The sequence below is a fragment of the Piliocolobus tephrosceles genome, chromosome 17 (genome assembly GCF_002776525.5).
Source record: "Piliocolobus tephrosceles isolate RC106 chromosome 17, ASM277652v3, whole genome shotgun sequence".
In the NCBI taxonomy this organism is placed as follows: Eukaryota; Metazoa; Chordata; class Mammalia; order Primates; family Cercopithecidae; genus Piliocolobus; species Piliocolobus tephrosceles.
Window position 1 is genome coordinate 72,405,456 of NC_045450.1, and position 23,823 is coordinate 72,429,278.

The 23,823-nt window shown below is 49.3% G+C and overlaps 1 protein-coding gene across 7 annotated transcripts in view; it reads right to left on the reverse strand.

The window, feature by feature from the left end:
• Positions 1–23,823, reverse strand: part of KLHDC4 (kelch domain containing 4) — a 65,905-nt gene that overhangs the window by 29,370 nt on the left and 12,712 nt on the right. For all 7 annotated transcript variants that reach the window (XR_002735084.3, XM_023228875.3, XM_023228876.3 and 4 more), the window contains exons 5-7: positions 20,162–20,298; positions 4,943–5,035; positions 76–235 (exon numbers count right to left, since the gene is read on the reverse strand). Coding sequence is in view for 6 of the 7 variants with exons in the window: in XM_023228875.3 (XP_023084643.2) it covers positions 76–235; positions 4,943–5,035; positions 20,162–20,298 (390 nt within the window). In the remaining variant the exon portion in view is untranslated. The remainder of the gene's footprint in view (positions 1–75; positions 236–4,942; positions 5,036–20,161; positions 20,299–23,823) is intronic.

Genomic DNA, 23,823 nt, shown 5'->3' on the forward strand with positions numbered 1-23,823 from the left:
TTACCTGTTTCCCCACACGCGCTTTACCTGTTTCCCCACCCTGTGCCTTACCTGTTTCCCCACCCCGTGCCTTACCTGTTTCGAGTAGCCCCCGTAGATGATGATGCCGCCCTGGGGAGTGACGGACATCTGGCAGCCTGATCTGGGTGTGGGCCCTGTGCCTGACGGGGACAGCTTGCTCCATGTGAAAGTGTCCAGATTAAAGGCATACACATCATTGTAGTAGATGTAATCCCTGGTTAGAACGAAGTAACACCACCCGTCAGGGTCCGTAACACTGGGAAAAGCCCTGACATTAAAAACTGAACCTGATTTAAATTAAAGGTAAATTTTCTACTATTTGGGAAAAAACTCAAACCATTTCTCTCCTCTGCTCTCACACCAACACAACAATCAACACAGGCGCTTTCCCTGCAACAAGCCAGAGACACCAGCCGGGTCTCCTCAAAGTCAATCTTGAGGCAATCTACCTGGAGACAGCCCAACATTTTCACCAAGTCACCCGGTTAATTCAAGTTTGAATTTATTTGAAAGGACCACAAGCACGTGTGAGTTTGCATTTGAAAATCGGAAATAATGCTGGCCCACAGAGGCAGAGGAATTCAATGTGAAAGCCATACTGCGTTTTCTTACACAGTCAACACAATCACAAATAATTCCATTAGGTTACTAGGTGTGCAACTGTAAGGGCAGCAGTGAATGACACCTCGAACAGAATGATCAGAACGGAGGGGTGAACAGCCTGGCAGGAAGTGCGGTAAGGCCCCAGAGTGGACTGGAGGGGTGGGCGAAGGGACTGGACGCTCCAGTCAACTGAAGACCACAGAAACCGATCCTCTGTGCCCGAGATCACAGCGTGGCAAGGAGGCCCCACAGCCCTGCCCTGCTCAGTGCCTGCCGGACCCAGCACACAGACTGGGCCGAACAGGGAAGTGGCAGCTTTGCTGCAGGCATGGGGAGACTCAGAGGCACACCCAGAACGTCCCGTCCTAATGTGGAACTTTGACAGAATAATTGCGCAAGGGTAAGAGGCTGCTCTCCAGCTACTCAAAAAGGAGAGCTAAACTGATTTTTTAAGGAAAGCATGGAAGAGCAAACAGCTCTAGCCCAAGACTCAACTGCCCGGTTTTCTGTTTGTTCCTGTTTTGTGTGAAGCAGAAAAAGTCACAAGGCGTTTACCCAGCACCAGCTGCCACACCTGGTCTTAAGATAAACAAAACAGGCTGGGTGCACTGGCTGACGCCTGTAATCCCAACACTTTGGTAGTCTGAGGCAGGTGGATCACTTGAGGCCAGGAGTTCAAAACCAGCCTGGCCAATATGGTGAAACCTCCTCTTTACTAAAAATACAAAAAATCGGCCAGGCATGAGGGCGGGTGCCTATAATCCCAGCTACTCAGGAGGCTGAGGCACGAGAATAGTTTGAACCTGGGAGGCAGAGGCTGCAGTGAGCTGAGATCGCGCCCCTGCACTCAAGCCTGGGTGACAAAGTGAGATTCTGTCTCAAAAACAGAAGAAAAGATAACCTGAACTTGCTGACTGCAACTCTGACCACACCCTTTGCAGGACCATAGCTCTTAACATAGGTAGAATCTGAGGAATGTGGAAATGTGGAAGCTTGTAGTCTTTAGAAGACTGCTACAGACCACTGTTTTTTCTGATTTCACGTTGCAGATTTTCAGTAAAAAGATTCTACTTTGCACGTAAGACAAATACAGAAAATTTTCTCTATAAATACAGAATACAGTTTAAGGAAAACTCAAAGTTGGTATCTAAATAATTTTAAACAAGATAACAATAGCTTTGAACAAAGTTCTGATTTTAAAATGGTTGCAACTTAAAACAAACATGAATTATGATTTGATTTATAACTTGTAAATTCAAAGGAGGAAGGGGCTGTATGATCTCACTGTCCTACACATAGTAGGTGATGGATTAATGCTCTGACAAGTTCATGAATCCCATGTCTGCATTCTGATAATTATTTGTTTTAAAATAAATTTTTAAGAATAAACACGAGGCTGGGCACAGTGGCTCACGCCTATAATCCTAGCACTTTGGGGGGCCAAGGTGTGTGGACCACGAGGTCAGGAGTTTGAGACCAAACTGGCCAACATAGTGAAACCCTGTCTCTACTAAAAATATAAAAATTAGTTGGGCATGGTGGTACGCACCTATAGTCCCAACTACTGAGGCTGAGGCAAAACAACTGCTTGAACCCAGGAGGTGGAGGTTGCAGTGAGCCGAGATGGCACCACTGCACTCCAGTCTGGGCAACAGAATGAGACTCTGTCTCAAAAAAAAAAAAAAAAGAATGAACATAAATGACTACATGTAGTCATATAAAATTTTTTTAACTGGCCCAGGCTCTCTTCTCCAAAATGGCAGTAAGCAACCAGTCAGTCGCCTGGTACAGGAAGTCGGAGCCAGCTGGGGCAGGGAATGGGACCCACTGAAAACCAGCAGTTCAACTACTTGTTATTCATTCAACTACTTATTATTCAACTTATTAACTACTTATTATCCAACCACTTATTATCCAACCACGTATTATTCCTTCAACTACATATTATTCATTCAACTACGTATTATTCATTCAACTAAGTATTCAACTTATTATTCAACTATTTGACTACTTATTATTCGACTACTTATTATTCAACTACTTATTTGACTACTTATTATTCGACTGCTTATTATTTGACTACTTATTATTTGATTACTTATTCAACTACTTATTAGTTACCTTGACTTCCTCATCTTTAATGTGAGATGATGATCTGCTAGTGACAGCTTGGTCTTGAAGAGACTGAGTGTAAAAACACTTACAAACCACACAAAATTACAGCACTGTTGCATCCAACCAACTCCTTCAAGGACACGAAACCATTACTTGTTATAGTTTGAGTTTGTCTCCACCAAAACTCATGCTGAAATGTGATCCCCAGAGTGGCGGGGCTGGGAGAGGGGTGTGTGTCGGGGGCGGCAGTGCTGGGAGAGGGGATGGGAGAGGGGTGTGGTTCAGGAGACGGATCCCTCGTAAGTGACTGGGCGCTGTTCTGGATTCATTCTTGCAGCATGGCATTAGTTCCTGAGAGTGGGTTGGTATAAAGCTAAATCTTTTTTAAATTAACTAGTCTCAGGTATTCTGTTATAGCCACACAAAACGGACTAAGATACTTTTTTTTTTTTTTTGAGACAGTCTCATTCTGTTGCCCAGGCTGGAGTGCAGTGGTGCAATCTTGGCTCACTTCAACCTCTGCCTCCCTGGTTCAAGCAATTCTCTTGCCTCAGCCTACCGAGTGCCTGGGATTACAGGTGTGTACCACCACACCTGGCTAATTTGTTTGAAGTAGAGATGAGTTTTCACCATGTTGGCCAGGCTGGTCTCGAACTTTTGGCCTCAAGTGATCCGTCCACCTCAGCCTCCCCAAGTGCTGGGATTACAGGTGTGAGCCACCGTGCCCAGCCTTAAATACTTTTTAGTTTGAATTACATTTTCAAATTTTCCCCCTTGCAAAGTATTTAAGAATTTGGATTCCTTTTCCCCTCAATTCACAGAATTAATGAGAATGTATTAGTGAAGAAAATCTGAAACCTGGCCGGGTGCGGTGGCTCACGGCTGTAATCCCAGCACTTTGGGAGGCTGTACAGACTTATCACCACAGACCAAGAATCACCAGAGCATGCAACTGGGCTCACAATGTAACAAAGCTGTGACTGGCACCGTCACATCAATCAGTTGCATTGCTGTTTCCAAAGGGACCAGTAGCGAAAGAGAGCTTCAAACGAGGCCCCGGGGATAAAGACAGCCACTGTCTCTGACACCACAAGGCCAGCAGAAAGCCCTTCAAAGATGGCCTTCACCAGGGTCACAGAGTCTGCGACACTATACCTAGAACGCTACTGCGCTTAGGACAGAAACAGGCATAACCAGCTCCCCACGTCTTGCTTTTCTAGACTGAACTAAGGAAGCTCAAGAAGGTATGCGAGCAGATGACAGGCCTAAAACAATGAGAGAGCCGGCAGCTCACCCTGGGCAGCCACGCCGGCTGCACAAACATCCACGTGACATCAGAAGAGAAGCGCAGGCCTCCTCTTCCGGCATCGCTGCGGAGGGTGTGCTGTCGCTGCTCTCCCGCACAGCAGTGTTTTGAAGTGATCACAGACCCGTGGCTCTCAAAGTGAGGTCCCCTGGCCAGCAACGTCAGCATCACCTGGAGCTTGTTAAAATGCAGATTCTTGGGCCTCACTCCAGGCCTCTGAGTCAGAGCTGCAATCAGCACTCTACCCAGCCCTCCAGGGTATTCTGAATCAGGCTAAGGTTTGAGAATCCCATTTTATTTATTTATTTATTTATTTTTCCCCCAAACAAAGGCTCACTTTGTCATCCAGGCTGGAGTGCAGTGGCACGATCTCAACTCACTGCAACCTCCGTCTCCTGGGTTCAAGTGATTCTCCTGCCTCAGCCTCCTGAATAGCTGGGATTACAGACCCCTGCCACCATGCCTGGCCAATTTTTGTATTTTTAGTAGAGACAAGGGTTCACTATGTCGGCCAGGTTGGTTTCGAACTCCTGACTGCAAGTGATCCACCCGCCTCAGTCTCCCAAAGTGCTGGGATTATAAGCGTGAGGCACCGTGCCCAGCCAAAACCCCATTTTAGATACAACTACCCACATCATTTGCAGGGCCTGGTGTAAAATTAAAATGTGGGGTCCCCTTGTTCAACAATGGTTACGAATTTCAATAGGAATACAGCATGAAGCTGGCGTGAGACCCTGTGGAGGGCAAGGCCCTGTGTGGCTGCCCAAGCCACGGTCCCATGAAGCTGGATTTGGGAGGATGAGTGCGTCTTTCTTACGTATTCAGAATGTTCTTCCCATAAAAAGCCCACTCCTTAATGCTTCAGGAGAGAAAGATTTTTCCAGTCTTGGTACCAACCGTGTACTCTCATGGAAGCCACCAAAAAGGATCAATTGTCTCTTCCAGGCCACCATCCGATGTCCACTCCGACCCGAAGGACCCCCTGTTGATCTAAAATGAAAGAAACAAAAAGACACCATCAACTTGCTTAATTTCTGGTTCCTCTAAAGACAACAACAAACAAAACCCAATTTGTACACTGATTTCTGTCTTATGAGCACTTAGTGTTCACAAATTAAATGCCATTTAATCTGATCCACGAGCTACCAAACCATCCTGCTAAGAGCCCAGCTAGCTATGCTCAAACCAAGAATAAAGTAGGAGACCGTCTCCAAGGTCTTGGACTGCACAAAGATTTCCTAGGTAAGATATTATAAACTGGACTCCGCCAAAATAAAAAAAACTTCAAAAATACACCATCAGAAAATAAAAAGGCAACCAACAGACTGGGAGAAATATTTTGAAACACATGACTGACAAATTACTTGTATCCAGAATCTATCTTTTTTTTTTTTTTTTTTTTGAGATGGAGTCTCCCTGTGTTGCCCAGGCTGGAGTGCAGTGGCCAGATCTTGGCTTACCACAACCTCCGCCTCCCAGGTTCAAGTGGTACTCCTGCCTCAGCCTCCCGGGTAGCTGGGATTACAGGCGTGCAGCACCACACTCAGCTGACTTTTTTGTATTTCTGGTAGAGACGGGGTTTCGTCATGTTGGCCAGGCTGGTCTTGAACTCCTGACCTCAAGTGATCTGCTCACCTCGGCCTCCCAAAGTGCTGAGATTATAGGCATGAGCCACTGCCCGGCCCAGAATTCTATCTTAATAGTAAGATAAATGACTCCATAAAAATATAGGCAAAAAATCTGATCAGAAAGTTTGTTAGAAAAATGAGGGAAAAAAAGATGGAAAATGGCCAATGAAAAAAGGAAAAGATGCCCAACATCACGAGTGGTCAGGGAAAACATACGCCAAGCCCACAGTGACCTCCAAGCACACGTGGCTGGGCAACTGAGATCAAGACAATATCAAGTGCTGGCAAGGACGTGGGGCGGCTGGAGCCATGGCACCGGTGAGAACATAAGACAGCGAAACCACTGGTGAGAATCTAAGACAGTGAAACCACAGGGACTGTTTCTTGTCATGTGAAACATAAACTTAGCGCGCAGCTTAGCAATCTGACGCTAGACATTTACTCAAGAGAAAGGAAAACACCGGTCCGCACAGACGGACGTGCACACGTTTATCAATGCTCTTGTGTCACTGCCAGCAGCCCAGCTGTCCCTCAGCGTGTGGTGCTCCCCACATGGGGGAGGACTTCTCAGAAAAAAAGGAATCGTTTACTGATGCACACAGCACTGTGCATGAATCTTAAAAACATAGAAAGCAGGTTCTGCTGGACTCCATGCACACGAGCATCTTAGAGGCGAGATCCGTCTTTGGCCCAGGGTGGCTGCCCGGGGCAGGGGCTGGGAGAGGACAAACTATAGCTCTCTGGGGTGGTGAGGTGAGACGGGGCCACATCTTGGCTGTGGTGGGAATTACGTAAGTGTGCATATTTCTTTTTTTTTTTTTTTGAGACAGAGTTTCGTTCTTGTTGCCCAGGCTGGAGTGCAGTGGCGCAATCTTGGCTCACTGCAACCTCTGCCTCCCGGGTTCAAGCAATTCTCCTGTCTCAGCCTCCCAAGTAGCTGGGATTACAGCTGCCTGCCACCACGACAGGCTAATTCTTGTAATTTTAGTAGATATGGGGTTTCATCATATTGGTCAGGTTGGTCTCAAACTCCTGACCTCAGGTGATCCGCCCGCCTCGGCCACCCGAAGTGCTGGGATGACAGGCGTGAGCCACCATGCCCAGCCAGGTGTGCATATTTCTTAACACTCATCTAAGTGTACACCTAAAAGGTGTGCATTTTATTGAATTTTAATGTAATTATGCCTCAATAAAACTGATATAAAAATACATGGCATTAAAAAATACAAAAATCAAATTTAAAACCTTAAAAATATATACAAATAATAAAAACAAAACTATAATCAACCTCCCTAGTAATCAAATAATTTCAAATAAAGCAGAGATACCATTTTATTCTATCAACTTGACAAAGATGTTTAAGAATCAGATTCTTTACAATACTGCATGTCGCAGTAGGTGAAAAGGCAGGTGCAAAGCAAATCCTATCCCAGCTTCTACATAGAGGGTTCTCAGTGGTTTTCTCATCTTGATTCTTTCCTGCATCTCCCAGCAGTCCTCCAGTGAACAGGCGCGACTGTCACAACCAGAGAGAGGAGCAATGAAACAGAGAGGGGTGGGGGAGGAGGCGCTGGCGAGCAGGTGCTCAGAAAGCTCGCAGAGGTGCTTACGCCTGCCGCGGATGTGCAGGGCGCCCAGGCACAGAGGAGGCTGGGCACACAGGAATGGCTTTGGGCTGCAACATCGGCCCGAACAGGCTGTGCATGCTGGGACTACCCAAGAAATCTAGAGCCGCAAGTCCCATGGCAGGGCCTTAAGGAGGGTTGTTGGGCACAGTCACTACAGCCACTCCCTGGGATCCTCACTGATGACCCGCCTCACCTCCTACTTAGGAATCCACTCCCTGGGATCCTCTGTGGCTTTCACACCTGCTCTCTGCCTGGACCTCCCCCTCTCCACACAGGTCACAGCGACTCTGGGCTGCAAAGGATGGTTACAGCTTCAATCACACAAGTCAGTGCCTATTTAGGTAATGCATTCTTCCTCTATTTATTTTTTGTGCATGTTACACAACTGTCCCCAAAACCCACTTACAAGGTTTTATGTAAAAGCCCACCAGTGGGCAGGTACCCTAAAACCGTATCAGGATGGCCGGGCGCAGGGGCTCACGCCTGTAATCCCAGCACTTTGGGAGGCCAAGGTGGGCGATCACAAGGTCAGGAGTTCAAGAGCAGCCTTACAACATGGTGAAACCCTGTCTCTACTAAAAATACAGTAATTAGTCGGGTGCAGGCGCCTGTAATCCCAGCTACTCAGGAGGCTGAGGCAGGAGAATCGCTTGAACCTGGGAGGTGGAGGCCGCAATGAGCTGAGAATGAGCCACTGCACTCCAGTCTGGGCGACAGAGCAAGACTCCATCTCAAAAAAAAAAAAAAACACACACACACAAAGAAAACACATTAAGACATGGAATCTCAAATGTAAAAGGAAGCTGGAGTGATCTAACCCAAGTTTACTAGAGTTCAGAGACAGAATTCACCGCATCGTCAGGGTGAATGCTAGGGGTCTTTGCTTGCCCCAAGCTGGAACAAATTCGGTTCTCACCGTTCAAACGCGGCGTCCCACCAGCTTCTCTCCTCTAGCACCCTCCATCATATCAGCATCCCTTTTAATGTGTCACTCAGAATGACCACCACACCCATCCATGGAATGTCAACCAGAAGCAGTCAGTACCTTTTGCTAGACACCAATTCTATTAATCCAACCCGGAGCTGGCAAGAGCCTTTGGGGTGGCCCCTCACATACTGACACCTAGCAGGATTTCAGCTCACTAAGTTTCTCTAGAGTCCAGCAAGCTGGCCTTACTTCACAGTTCCAAAGACTCCGAAGCAGCTCCATCCCCTCCGGGCTGGGCACCCCAGGGACAGGGCCATCCAGCAGACATACTACACCAGTCAATTGAGAAGAAAACCCCACACATACGGAACAAGAAACGAACGCCCCTCCTAACGAATTTCCTGATGTATTACTTTATAAGAACAATCTGAGGATCAGACCTTCATCCAAATCTAAACCAGTACTGAAACCTCGTCTCTATTAACAATACAAAAAATTAGCCGGGCGAGGTGGCGGGCGCCTGTAGTCCCAGCTACGCAGGAGGTTGAGGCAGGAGAATGGCGTGAACCTGGGAGACGGAGCTTGCAGTGAGCAGAGATCAAGCCACTGCACTTCAGCCTGGGCGACACAGCAAGACTGTCTCAAAAATAAAACTAAACCAGTGTGTGTGCATCCAAGTCCGCTTCAAAAAAAGAGGAGAACTGAGTGCTGCCACTGCCGTCCCCATCCAGCAAAGGAACACAGGTCTGGGGCCTGCAGCAGCCCCGTCGCTGAGGGGTGCCCCCGGCTGCCCTAACCGCGCTGGGGCGGGGCCTCCTTCGGCTGCCTGCATGGGAATCCCACCAGTCTCATCCTCTGGCTGACACAAAGGACTCAATTAACTTTTTGTGGCAGTAGCCAAATATCACTGTGTTTTCTACCTAAAAAGGGAAAATTTTTCTATAAAAAGATTCCACGTCCCTCTTTAGAAAAATAAAGTTACTTTAAAAAGCCCATTTATATTTGAATCCCCAACAGGCTTTTCAACTGCTATCATTCCTAAATATGGAGTCTTAAAAAATCCACGTCCTCCTCAGTCAGAGGCCTTTGACAGCACAAAATACAGGGGAATGTCGTGGGGGCAGCTGCCTCGAGACTCAGGAGCTGCATGCAGGATGGAGCTCCAAGCAGGGCGAGCTGCCAGGCAGTGTCACCACCAGGCCCCTCGACTGGGCTGCTGCCGTGACATTTACAGAAAAGATACACACCAGGTAACTCTACATGCTAAGGGTATAATCAGAATTAAGCACTCTATGCAAACGCTTCTCTGAGTATTAAAGTCTACACCTTACAAAATTGTACAACATACAGTCACGCACTGCTTAATGACAGAGACAGGTTCTGGGAAACACCACACCGTTAGGCGACCTTGTCACTGCACTGTCCGAGTACACGCACACACTCCTGGAAGGCACAGCCTGCCACACACCTGGGCTGTCGGGAGAGCCCACTGCTTCCAGGCTACAAACCTGGACAGCATGGTACTGTCCCAGATACCTGAGGCCACTGTAACACAACGGCAAGTATATGTCTCAGCACAAAAAAGAGGTAAACACAGTCTGATCATCTCAGCGGACCACCACTGTATGCGCAATGCATCGTGGACAAAAACGTCGTGAAGCAGCCCAACAGCAGGACCACTGCCACACAGGTGCCTTGAGACAGCTGCCGAGCAAAGGAGCAATTCCTGCCAGATCCCTGAGAGTTCGGGTCACAGGGGCTGAGCCAACAGGAAACTCAGTCTAGTGGCTCATCCTCAGACTAGAGAACCCCTGTCTTTCAAGAGCAGTCACAGCGCAGCCAGGGGGGAGCCGTGTGCATGCATCTCCCCTTTCATTTCAAACACATGCCTTTGGAATTTCGCCCTGCTTTTCCAAGTATCAAGTCCATCAAGCAACAAATGGCGTAGTAAAGACAGGGCACTTAATCACGTTGTGTGGCATGATTAGTAGTGGTCTCCAGAATTCAGATAGCCTAGAAACCACACCCTTGTCTCATCTTAATGATTACCACTCACAGAAAAACCACAATTTCTATTTATTCTATGCCAGGCACAGTCCTTTTATGTGCAATTATCCTCACAGCAAACTCGTGGTGCGGACATTACCTTTATTCTCATTTTATAGATAAGAAAATCGGCTGGATGCGGTGGCTCATACCTGTAATCCCAGTACTTTGGGAGGCTGAGGCAGGTCAATCACCTGAGGTCAGGAGTTCGAGACCAGCCTGGCCAACATAGTGAACCTCTGCCTCTATTAAAACTACAAAATTAGCCAGGCATGGTGGCGGGCACCTGTAATCCCAGCTACTCGGGAGGCTGAGGCAGGAGAATGGTGTGAGCCCGGGAGGTGGAGCTTGCAGTGAGCCAAGATCGTGCAACTGCACTCCAGCCTGGGCAACAGAGCAAGACTCTATCTCAAAAAAAAAAAAAAATTGTTTCAACTAATAACATCCTGCTATCTACCAGGGAGATCAGCCATTAAACAAGTGACCACACAGATAAATACATAAATTATAAATTGTAATGCTCTAACAATAAGTAAAACTAACAAGATCTTATAACAGAGACCAGACTTTGGATGATCAAAGGTTCTTTGAGGAAATGACATTTAGAAATCAAAGGAAAATTTGGAGTTAGCCAGGAGGAGAACACTTGATGGGAGAATGTTCTAGAAAAAAAGGACAGTGGCCAGGAGTGGTGGCTCACGCCTGTAATCCCAGCACTTTGGGAGGCCAAGGTGGGCGGCTCACCTGAGGCTGGGAGTTCAAGACCAGCCTGGCCAACATGGTGAAACCTTGTCTCTACTTAAAAAAAATACAAAAATTAGCCAGGCATGGTAGTGGGCACCTGTAATCCCAGCTACTCGGGAGGCTGAGGCAGGAGAATTGCTTGAACCCGGGAGGCAGAGGCTGCAGTGAGCTGAGATGGCACCACTGCACTCCAGCCTGGACAAGAACGAAAATTCTGTCTCAAAAAAAAAAGAAAGAAAATCAAGACCCACAAGTCAAGAAACCTACGAAACTAGTCTGTGGCACAGCCAGAATTTGAACCAAGGTGTTCTGGCTGTCAACACTGATTAAGACACTAAATTACATCAAATGAAGTTAGAGGCCTCAGCACCAATATAAACCTATGGGTCAAAAACCACCTATCCTAGGCCAAGTGCAATGGCTCACGACTGTAATCCCAGCACTTTGGGAGGCCGAGGCAGCCAGATCACTTGAGGTCAGGAGTTCAAGACCAGCCTGGCCAACATGGTGAAACACTGACTCTACTAAAAATACAAAAAATTAGCCAGGCATGGTGATGCGCACCTGTAATGCCAGCTACTCACGAAGCTAAGGAAGGAGAATCACTTGAACTCAGGAGGCGGAGGTTGCAGTGAGCTGAGATCACACCACCGCACTCCAGCTCACCTTCCAGGTTTCTCTACAAATCAGTCTTTTTCAGTCTTTTTTTTTTTTTTTTTTTTGAGACAGTCTCGTTCTGTCACCCAGGCTGGAGCGCAATGGCACGATCTTAGCTCACTGCTACCTCCGCCTCCCAGGTTCAAACGATTCTTCTGCCTCAGCTTCCCGAGTAGCTGCGATTACAGGCACCCGCCGTCATGCCTAGCTAATTTTTTTTTCTATGGTTGTAGAGATGGCATTTCACCATGGTTGGCCAAGCCGGTCTTGAACTCCTGACCTCAGGTGATCTGCCCGCCTCAGCCTCCCAAAGTGCTGGGATTACAGGCATGAGCCCACGCCCAGCCCAGTCTCTTTAAGTACACGTGGGTCTCGCCTCCATCCTATCACAGATACAAATGATCATCCGTCAGCAAACTGCACAACGGGAAATCCATACACACCCCAGCTTTCCAGCAGGGCAGTTTCTGCCTTCATGATCTCCTGATGACTGCTGTCGATAGAACCCAGGTGGTTCCGGCGAGTCAGAGTTTCAGACCATGTAACCCAACCTGCCTACACCCACGCCCACACCCAAAGGGCAGAGCAGGGCCTGTCCATTTCTGTGGTGACCTGTACTTCATGCCTGCGACTCTCAGAGGCCAGTCACTATTAGCTAACTCATTGCTGTCCTTCACTACAGAATCGTAAAATAACAGAATCATCCTGCCCAGGAGCCTTCTCCAGGAAATCGACTTTCACTCAGATGCAGCTTTAGCTGAGGACCAAACGATGACCCCTTCCTCACATCAGGAGCAAAGCGTGCTCATGCTTGCGCGCACACACACGCGTGTACACACACATTCGTGCGCATCACATCTATATCTTCATTCAACCAAACAGTATCAATCATCTCCCAAGTGCTCTGGTGCACACAAAGATGCATGCACTGCCCGGGAACATTCACAGCAACACTGCAATAGCACAAAAGTGGAAACCAAGCGCCCAACAGAGAACAGAAAAACAAAACGTGGTCCATCCACACACCAGCACCTCATCCACACACCAGCCCCTCACCCACCCACACACCAGCCCTCACCCACCCACACCGGCCCCTCACCCACCCACACACCGGCCCCTCATCCACCCACACACCAGCAACTCATACAGCCACAGGAGTGAAGCGCTGACACCCGCAACAGCAGGACACGTCCTGACAGCACCATGCGGAAAGAAGAGCCCCTCACAGAGGCCACGTGTTTTGATTCCGCTTTTGTGAAATGCCCAGAATAGGCAGATCTACAGACGCAGACGGCAGGGACCGGGGATGGTGGGGTGACTACTAGGAAAGATGGGGTTTCTTTTTGGGAGATGAAAACGCTCTAAATTTAGATCATGGTGTTGGTTGCGCAATTCTGTGAATATGCTAAAAACCACTGAATTATACATTTGAAAGGGTGATTTGATGGTATACGAATCACATCTCAGAAAAAGCTGTTAAGAAACACCTATGGGGCAGGGTCCTGAAGTGGCCTGGCCTCCATCTGTGGTTTGTGAATCACAGATGATCCCTCAGAGGGCACTGGCTCAGACAAATCTCCCCCAACCCCCTGCACCTCCTCCAGGGGACAGAAAGAGAAGGTGGCGAGCGCCTGGAGAAACGCTGGCTGTCATGTGTGGCAGGGCGACCTAACCAAGGTGTGAATATTCAAGCCAGCAAGCTCAGCGGGCAGGGCAGGCCCACCATGACTGAGGAGGCAAACAAGAGAGCTCCAGCGCTCCCACCCGACACGTGCGCGTCCTGAGGGGGGACCGCCCGCTCCGGCTCTGCTCCCTTTTACAGAGGCCCCGGGCTGAGCAGCACAGTGGGAGACTGACAGGTTGCGGGGCGAGTAGAGGGGAAACCCTACTTTGCGGGGTTCCCAGGAGCAGCCACCTCCCCTCCTGCTCCAGAGCCTGATGCTGGGAGGATCCAGGCCAGACTGCGCAACAGGGTCTCTCTGCCTCCCAGCCCAGCACAGGGGGCGTGACTCCGCCTTCCTGGGAGCTGCCTGCACCCCCAGCTGTGACCCATCTCCACCATGACACACCTTCATTAAAGGAAAATGCTCTGCAAACACCAGATGCTGGCATTTCTAGTGTTTCACAATGTCCAGTCACTCTTGCCAGGAACTGCAGACAGACTTTCAGTCACCAGCATCTGTTTACATGGGAGGGAAAAGGGGAGTCTTACAACCCCCTCCTCTTCCCAGCCCTTCCCACGCCCTCCACAATTACCACCACTGCCCTGAGCACAGCTCCTGCCTTTGCATCGAACTCCCTTCAAACTCACATGAGCACACACACCCTTAAACACGCAGAAACAAAAATAAGAAGTGGTTAGTACGGAGATCTATGCTGCAAAGTTGGATCAGGGCAGCTTTGCAGGCAACTCCCACTCAAGGAGAGACTGAAGAGATCTCAAAATAGCTGCGAGGGCCACACGCAGCCGTCCAATGAGGCGGGATGCTCACACGCCTGAGTTTTGGTCTTGACATCAGCGTTGCTATTTTCCCCCTCATTTCCAAACCATTATGACGTCAAGTATATGTGTCTGCTGCTAGAATGGAGATGAGAGGCTGCTACAAAGTATCCACATGACACCCTGTCTGCTGCTAGAATGGAGAAGACAATGAGAGACTGTAAAGAAGTATCCACTCAGCTGGAAGCGGCTGTAATCCCAGCACTTTGGGAGGCCGAGAGGGGTGGATCATGAGGTCAGGTGATCCAGACCATCCTGGCTAACACAGTGAAACCCCGTCTCTACTTAAAAAAAAAAAAAAAAAAAGAAGTATCCACTCATCATCCAATGTGCTACAAAAACACCCACCAATCAACCAACCAACCAACCAACAGGCAGGAGAGGGCAGCCAGCAAGTGCTCGCCTGGACAGGAGGCCCAGGCACCCTGCTGCTTGCCAACTTGAGGTCCGTGGTCTGTGAGGAACCAGGCCGCACACAGCAGGAGGTGAGGAGGGCCAGCAGGCAACACAGGCTGAGCCCCACCTCCTGTCACATCAGCAGCAGCATTAGACCCTCACAGGAGTGCAAACCCTATTGTATGTAAGCTGCAACGCGATGGACCCAGGTTGCGGGATCTGAGTTGTGAGCTCCTTAGGAGAATCTAAGGCCTCATGATTTGAGGTGCAACAGTTTCATCCCAAAACCATCCCCCCTCCCCACCATCGGGGGAAAAATCGTCTTCCATGAGACCAGTCCCTGGTGCTGAAAAGGTTGGGGACCACTACTATACATTAACCCGACTCAAATCAGATCATCAACATCCCAAAATATACATCACTGTTAAAAATGGCCAGGTAACCGGAGGGAATCTATTCTGCCTTCCTACAAAACCCTTAAAAAACAAAGAAGAGACTGACTACTCCAGATACTGAATTCAGACTCCGTGCGCCTCTACCAATATCTAATTCCCCCCAACTTCAGTCCCTCAGCTGAAAAACTAACTCCCCCACAGAAGTAAAAAATATTCACTAAAAAACGAAAGCGCAGTGCAGGGCTCCGTCGCAGCAGCCACGTCTGTTCCGTCTCCTGACGAGCTCTTCCTGGACTTCTCAGAAGACAGACGCCCACCCCACGGGGACTGCCACACAAGGCCTGCCAGAGCGATCTTCCCAGAAGAGGCAAAAACCGTCTTCACTGCAGCTGAATCTCCTGACCTTTCCTTTTAGTTCAATTAAAAAACAAAAAAGGCAGAGGAAAAACAGTCAGAGTAGTCCTCTCTCAGCAGCGGCCACAAAGTGTGTGAACCACAAAGCCCAATTACTGCACCAGGATGCCACACACCACAGCCCAGCCCGTGAAATCAACAGGCCGCGCCCTTCAGTCCCCTGTACCATCCCCAGCTACACTAGCCCATGACGATGTGGTCACACAGCACTCAGAGCCTGACCAGCCAAACAATTATTAAGAGAATGCTTTCATTCTACTATCATTAGTAACTTACAAAAGCAAAACCTACACTACTTTCATTGTTAAGGACCTAAGAGATATTTTACATGAATGTTCTTACTTCTTTTAAGCAGCAGCTAAAAAAATTCACATCAGTTGAACAGTAGTGAAAATAAGCATGCCTTCTACCAGTCATGGAGGCTGATGGATCAGACCATAACCGGACCCAGTCTATGGTCCGGTTCGTGATCGTGGATCGGGATCGTGGAGCGGGTACAAGGAGGGGTTGGGGTAAAACACAGATTCCTCAACCCCACATCAAACCTGTTCTGAATGGGACTGATGTCTGGAGTTGGAGGGCAGGAAGGAGCATTCTCCTGGGCTCCCTATGAGCTACGTGGAGTGTGAAGATTTGAGAACCACTCCTCAAGGTCCTCTTCTCTGCCAGCAGACGGCACTGCTGGCCACTGTGCCAGGAAAACCCCCCACTGTCCTCTAAGTTCAGAATCAAAACACAGCCCCTGCAGACGAGTTGCCCACAGCGCCCTATCAGGGCAGGCAAGACTCATTCTGCAAGGTGCCGCAGCTTAGTCCACTGTCTGCCACAGTTATGAAGTGAGGATGAGCACGGAGAATACTTGAGGAAAACCATGAAGAATATCATGAAACAGGAGCGCCTGCACAGGCATCAGCGCTAACAGTCAGCCCTCCCTCCACACGCCAGCACCGGCACTAACTGCAGGCTTTTGGGAGAACCATTAGACACAAGGTGAAAGGCTTTCTAAACGTATATGCCTTGCATTTTGATGTTCTGTTAAGTCTCAAGGCCTCACTTGTGGCCCAGGTTCCAGTGCAGTGATGCAATCACAGCTCACTGCCACCTTGAACTCCTGAGCTCAAGTGATCCTCCCACCCCAGCCTCCCAAGTAGCTGGGATTATACACACGCACCAGCACACCTAGCTAACTTCTTTTTTAGAGATGGGTGTTACTATGTTGTCCAGGCTGGTATCAAACTCCTGGGCTCAAGTAATGCTCCCACCTCCGCTTCCTAAAGTGCTGGGATTACAGGCATGAGCCACCACACCAGGCCTGGACTCTACAATTCTACTTCAGGCCATTTTAAACTTGACTGAAGGTTAAAAAAAATAAACCTAACTTCCCAGGGGGTTTACTGGTTAGGATGTGACACTCTTTACCACCACAGCCCAGGTTTAAATTCTTAAACAAATAAACTCAACTAAATGGAGAGATGCACAATGCTCCCGATGGGAGGACCGAGGGGCGTGATGGTGTCACTGCCTAAATGCGATTTACCAGCAAACACAATCCAGTCAAAATCCTTCTGGACTCTGGCCGGGCGCGGTGGCTCACGCCTGTAATACCAGCACTTTGGGAGGCCCAGGCGGGTGGGTCACGAGGTCAAGAGATCGAGATAATCTTGGCTAACATGGTGAAACCCCATCTCTACTAAAAATACAAAAATTAAGGCTGGGTACAGTGGCTCACGCCTGTAATCCCAGCACTTTGTGAGACTGAGGTGGGGGGATCACTTGAAGTCGGAAGTTCAAGACCAGCCTGACCAACATGAAGAAACCTCATCTCTACTAAAAATATAAAATTAGCCAGGCATAGTGGCGGGAATCTGTAATCCCAGCTACTCAGGAGGCTGAGGCAGGAGAATTGCTTGAACCCATGAGGTGGAGGTTGCAGTGAGCCAAGATCATGCCATTGCACTCTAGCCTGGGCAACAAGAATGAGACTGCGTCTCAAAAAAAAAAAAAAAAATTAGCCAGGCATGATATGATGGCGGGTGCCTGTAATCCCAGCTACTCAGGATGCTGAGGCACGAGAATGGCTTGAAGTGGCAAGGTGGAGGTTGTAGTGAGCCAAGATTGCACTACTGCACTCCAGCCTGGGCAACAGAGCTAGACTGTCTCAGAAAAAAAAAAAAAAAATAGAATTTGAAAAACTGATGGTAAAGCTCATGAAAAAAAAATACATGAAAAACCAAAGACTAAGTAAATGAGAAAAATCCTCCAACCTATCAAAATATACCATAAAGCTACATAATTAATTAAAATGGCATAAAGAACAATACCAAGAAAAGATCAATGAAGCAGAAGAAACCTCAAAAATACAGACCTTCTCCTGTGCACGTACAGTGTGCACGCACCAGGTTGTTTGGGTCACTGTGTGAATGCGCACACACACTTGCAAGTGTACACACAAGAGCACGCACACACATGCACACACATGCACAGACAAGCTCACACACACCTATGGGCACATAATCACGCAGGCAAACACATGCCCAAAGATGCATGCATGCACACATGTTTGATGCTGCAGGTACTTTCTCCCCACCGGTCACTATTTTTAACTTTCCCTGTGGCATCATTTTCCACACAAAGACCTTCCTATTTTATATGGGCAAATCCATCCACCTCTTCTAGATTCTGCTGAATGTCTTGCTCAGAAAACCTTAGCTAAGATGTGCTTGGAGCTGGTACACAACAGACTACAGTCAACTGTTACTGCAAGAGAAGGGGTAGCTTGCATTGAAGGTCTTCAAGATGACATCAGGGCAGTGTGGGAGAGGGCAGGCTGAGGCCATAGGGACAGTCAAGGCGCCTGGTGTTTATGAGGGCAAGGGCTCAGCACCCCAAGATGACTACAAGGTGGGAGAGAACGCAGAAAAGGACGTGGACATCAGCTGTCAAACAACATCTCCTGCAGACCATTTGTTACGGTTGTACGTCTCGTCAGGGCCTTCATGAGGCTCAACATTAGGCATCTCCCAATCACAAATACGTTAAGCAGCAGTAACCGAATCCTGCTGAGCAGTAGAAATACAGAAATTAAGCAGGTCAGCTTGGCACAGTGGTTCACACCTATAATCCCAGCTACTCAGGAGGCTGAGATGGGAGAATCACTTGAGGTCAAGAGTTCAAGACCAACCTGGGCAACATAAAAAGACCCCTTCTCTAAAAAAAGAAAAAAAAAAATTTTTTTTAATTAGCCAGGCATGGCGGTGCACGCCTGTAATCCCGGCTACTAGGGAGGCTGAGGCAGGAAGACCACTTGAGCCCAGGAGTTTGAGGCTGCAGTAAGGTGTGATCACACCACTGAACTCCAGGCTGGGCAACAGAGTAAGACTTTATCTCTTGAAGAAGGAAAAACCAAAGGAAAGAGAAAGAGAGACAGAGAAGAGACAGAGAGAGAGGAGAGAAAGACAAGACGAGAGAGAGAGAGACAGACGCCTCCACAAACGGTGATTCTGGCAAAAAGAGGAGAGTGAAGCACATCATGACCCTGTTCCTGCCCCACCACTCCCTGTAGAGACTGAAGCTGGGGGCTGAGAATGGCAACTACATTGCACATTTGCAGGATCACTACTTTAAAAAGTCTAATAGCTTCTACAATACACCTGTAAAACTAGTCTCCTGTGTTAATTACCATAGCAAGCATTCGAGGAACGAGGTCCCCCTGTAAGGCGATGGTCAAGCCCTCCCCCGGCAGGGGGGCCCAGCGCAGGGAATCTGCCTGCACCCTCCCCGTGCACAGCGGACTCTCCATTTGACTGGTTAACATTCCCGGCCTAGAGCCAGGCGGAGCAGTGGAGCCAGCAGAACAGGCCTCGACATCCTGACAAGGCTCATCGCAACGTAACGGAGCCCAAACTCCAGGAAACACCCCGAAGTGGCTCATCATGACATAACCAAGGGCGGGCTCCAGGGAGTGCCGCTGCCCTCCAGCTGAAGCCCCGGGATGCGGAGAAGGCCTGCGTGCAGCGGCCTCTCTCCTGGAAGCAAGGGCACTTCTGCTCTGCTGCTTTAACGGCAGAGACATGGTGTGTGTAAGGGTGGGTCATGGCAGCGGCAATCGAGCCAGGCCACACCTCGGAGAAGGATGCTAACAACTCCACTTCAGTATGTCATTAGACTAGATTTCTTAAATAACTTACATGCAAACACGCCATCTGGCTCTCTACACGGACAGACACGCAGCTCTTGACTAATGGGAGACACCCGTGGTAAACGTGCACCAGAAACCCATCAGTGACATTCCCGACAGAGGTGGAAATCAACAGAGGCTGAGTGGGGTTCACCGAAGAGAAATGTCAATGTCCTTCCCGTCTCATACCAGCTCCACGGTTTCTACACCAACTCGACCCAGAAAGGGGACACCCTTTTAGTCAATGACATATCCCTATGGGGCTCCCCTTCCAGCAAGCTGGGCACCCAGAGCTGCCTCCAAGGGTGTAAACAGAAGACCACAGGAGAAGAGCTGCAACACAGGCGAGAGGCTGGCAGCCGACGACAAGAGGAACCTGGAGAACAAAGCCAGGCAGCTGGTGCCCCTACACCTGGCCCAGGCTTCTCTATGAAGTGTCCAGAGAAAACGTGGTCTCCCAGGACCCAGCGAGGCTGGGCTCCTGGACTGTGACCCAGGTTCCTCTGAGCCCTGGTATTCTGAGGTCTGCTCCCAGCACTCGGGCTCAGCACACAAGCACAGAACAGCCACGCCTGGAGCTCAGCTTCTCATCTGGCTTCTTACTTGACTTGTTCCCAGGTCTTGGTGGCCAAATGCAGGACCCAGAGATCCTTGTAGTGGTAGAACTGCTCTCCGTTGGGAGAGGCAAACTCCCCTCCAAAGACCCACAGCTGTCCGCCACCTTGAGGCACCACCACCGCCTGTGAAAAGAAAGGTGACAGGTCAGGGCACAGCCACACAGCAGCAGGGCCAGTGTCATGGGTGACCGGCAGTGGTGAGCGCTTCAGTACTATCTCAGCTGCCCCGCAACATGACCGGCCCCACACTCAGCCACTGTCCTCTCCTGCCTCTGAGGGGAGAATTCCAGAGAAGCACCCTCGCAGGAAAGCGTGTCCTCAGTCAAGGGTCTGACAAACTTTCATGGATCCCTAGGTTGCAAAATAAACATCCATTTAAATGTAGACAATGCCATACCCCATTAAAGTGGACACAGCTAGTTACTTCAAATATGAATAGTGGTGTGGTGCAACCTAGCAGTGTTTTCCTTTAGTAATATCTACAATACAGCTGTCTGCCTGCTCTCATTCATCCCTTTCGTAGCTATTATGGACCAACTAAACGAGCCTCACAAGTACAATGTGCACGTAAAATAAAGTGTTTATGGGCCAGGCACGGTGGCTCACGCCTGTAATCCCAGCACTTTGGGAGGCCAAGGCAGGTGGATCACGAGGTCAAGAGATCGAGAGCATCCTGGCCAACATGAAACCCCGTCTCTACTAAAAATACAAAAATTAGCCGGGCGTGGTGGCTCACACCTGTAGTCCCAGCTGCTCGGAGGCTGAGGCAGGAGAATCGCTTGAACCCAGGAGGCGGAGGGTGCAATAAGCCGAGACTGCGCCACTGCACTCCAGCCCGGGTGACAGAGCAAGTCTCTGTCTCAAAAAAAAAAAAAAAAAGAAAGAAAGCGTTTATGTAATGTTTTCTCCTTTTAGAGACAGGGTCTTGCTCTGTCGCCCAGGCTGGAGTACGGTGGTACAATCATCAGTCATCACTCACTGCAGCCTCGACCTCGTGGATTCAAGTGACCCTCCCACCTCAGCCTCCTGAGTAGCTGGGACTACAGGCATGGGATATCATGCCCAGCTGTTTAATTTTTTGTAGCGAAGGGGTCTATGTTGTCCAGGCTGGTCTCAAACTCCTGGCTTTAGTTAATTCTCCCGTCTCAGCCTCCCAAAGCACCCTGGGATTACACACACAAGCCACCGCACCCAGCCTTATGTGACATTATTAATAAAGACTTCAGCACCACAGTAAAGGTGAAGGAGCGCAGTGGGAGTAATGTCCTCCGGGCCACACACGGAAAGGCACTCCGGCAGCAGGGGATGCTGAGGAGAGAGCAGACCACCAATCAAAAACAAGGGCACCCCTGGTGGGTCATCAGACACCACCACCAGCTACTCCACATGAGGCCTTCCGTGGCCCACTCCCTCTCAGGGCCCCAAGAACTGCGGGCAGCAGAGTCTTTAGAAGGCACACATCCACCTGTGGGAAGAGCTGCCTGGACAGACTGCTGGGCTGCAAGCAGAGGCGGAGACCACCAGGCTCCACCGGGTCTTTCCTCCAAACCTACAAATTAAGCAGCGACTGGGGTCCAGGATGAGAAAAGCACGCCTCTAGGCAGTCCGTAGTAGTAACCACGCTGGAGGGGGCCCTCAGTGCTGCATCTCCACAGGTGAGAGCCGCCCACCCTGCCCAGGGTCACGCAGCACAGCTTCGCGTGACTATAATGCACCTGGTGGTGTAATTAAGCAAGAAAAAAAAAGGCTGCGCATGGTGGCTCACGCCTGTAATCCCAGCACTTTGGGAGGCCGAGGCGGGCAGATCACGAGGTCAGGAGACCGAGACCATCCTGGCTATGGTGAAACCCCGTCTCTACAAAAATACAAAAAATTAGCCAGGCGTGGTGGCGGGCGCCTGTAGTCCCAGATACTCAGGAGGCTGAGGCAGGAGAATGGCGTGAACCCAGGAGGCGGAGCTTGCAGTGACCCGAGATTGTGCCACTGCACTCCAGCCTGGGCGACAGAGCAAGACTCCGTCTCAAAAACAAACAAAAAAGGGACAGAGAGAAAAAGCAACCTGAGCACCCCGGCAGCAGGTGAAGCCCCATTTCCCGGCTCAGCCGTGGTCATCTCAGAGTTGGTTCTTTCATAAAAGCCTGTTGTTTTATGCTCTCTCGTTTCGAGGTAAGAGTGAGGATCTAGCAGGATGAAGAATGCTTCCACACAGGGCGCAGACAGGGCTGGCAAATGAGAGTGCCAACCTAAGGCCAAGTGTGCCCAGGTGGGGCAGATGGTGGTCCTCAGCAGGCTCCCTCCCAGCACCTCTGAGGTGGTGCTCCGCGCACCCACACTTAGAAACGGCCACAGTGCCGCCCCTCTGCACCGACGCGGTTCCTTCTTGGCCAGACAGCGGGGGCAGGTAGCAGCAGCACACGGGGGTGGCATGTCCCTCTCCAACCCACCCACTTCCAGTTGTTCTTTGCATCTGTCATCTCAGCACAGATGACTGACCTGTAAAAGGACAGGCCAGGTTTCCTATCATTCTAAAAGCCCAACAGTCCCATAGGAAGAAATTGACCGATTTACACCTTTACAGCAGACATGATGACTGGCTCAAGGCTGAAACTTAACAAATGTTTTGAGTCTACAGGAAGTTAGGTGGCACAAACATGCCACACGGTACAGCAGAGTTTTAAAATATCATCTCGTGGAAGCCTATTCAATGCCATAGAACAATCCTACAATACACCAACGGGAGAGAACACTATAGAAAGAACACATACACGCACGCTCCAGTTTGCATGAAATAGATGCACAGAAATATGAACTGGCTGGGCGTGGTGGCTCGCATCTCTAATTCCAGCGCTTTGGGAGGCTGAGACAGGCAGATCATGAGGTCAGGAGTTCGAGACCAGCCTGACCAACATGGTAAAACACTGTCTCTACTAAAAATACAAAAATTAGCCGGGCGTGGTGGCAGGCACCTGTAATCCCAGCTACTCTGGAGGCTGAGGCAGGAGAATCGCTTAAGCCCAGGAGGCAGAGGTTGCAGTGAGCTGAGATCGTACCACTGTATCCCTGGTGGTCTCAAACTCCTGGCTTTAGTTAATTCTCCCACCTCAGCCTCCCAAAGCACCCTGGGATTACACACATGAGCCACCGCACCCAGACTTAGGTGACAGAGCAAGACTCTGCATCAAAAAAAAAAAAAAAAAAAAGAAAAGAAATATGAACTGTATTTGCAGAGAAAACATGCAGAAAATACAAATTCACAGTTTAGGGAGAATGGACAATGGACTTTCCTTTTAATCCTTTTCATTTTTTATGGAATGAATACTTACGACTTACAATCAGTCCCTAAAGCCATTCCTGGCCAGGTGCAGTGGCTCATGCCTGTAACACCAACATGATGGGAGGCTGATGTGGGAGGACTGAGCCCAGGACTTTGACACCAGCCTGGGTAGCAAGCAAGACCCTATTTCTAAAATACAAAAAATAAAGCCATTCTTAAAAAATGAAGTCAAATGGCCGGGCGCAGTGGCTCACGCCTGTAATCTCAGCTCTCAGGGAGGCAGAGGCAGAAGGACAGCTTGAGCCCAAGAGTTCGAGACCTGCCTGGGCAATACAGCAAGACCCTGTTCTCCACAAAAACAAAAACAAAAGTAA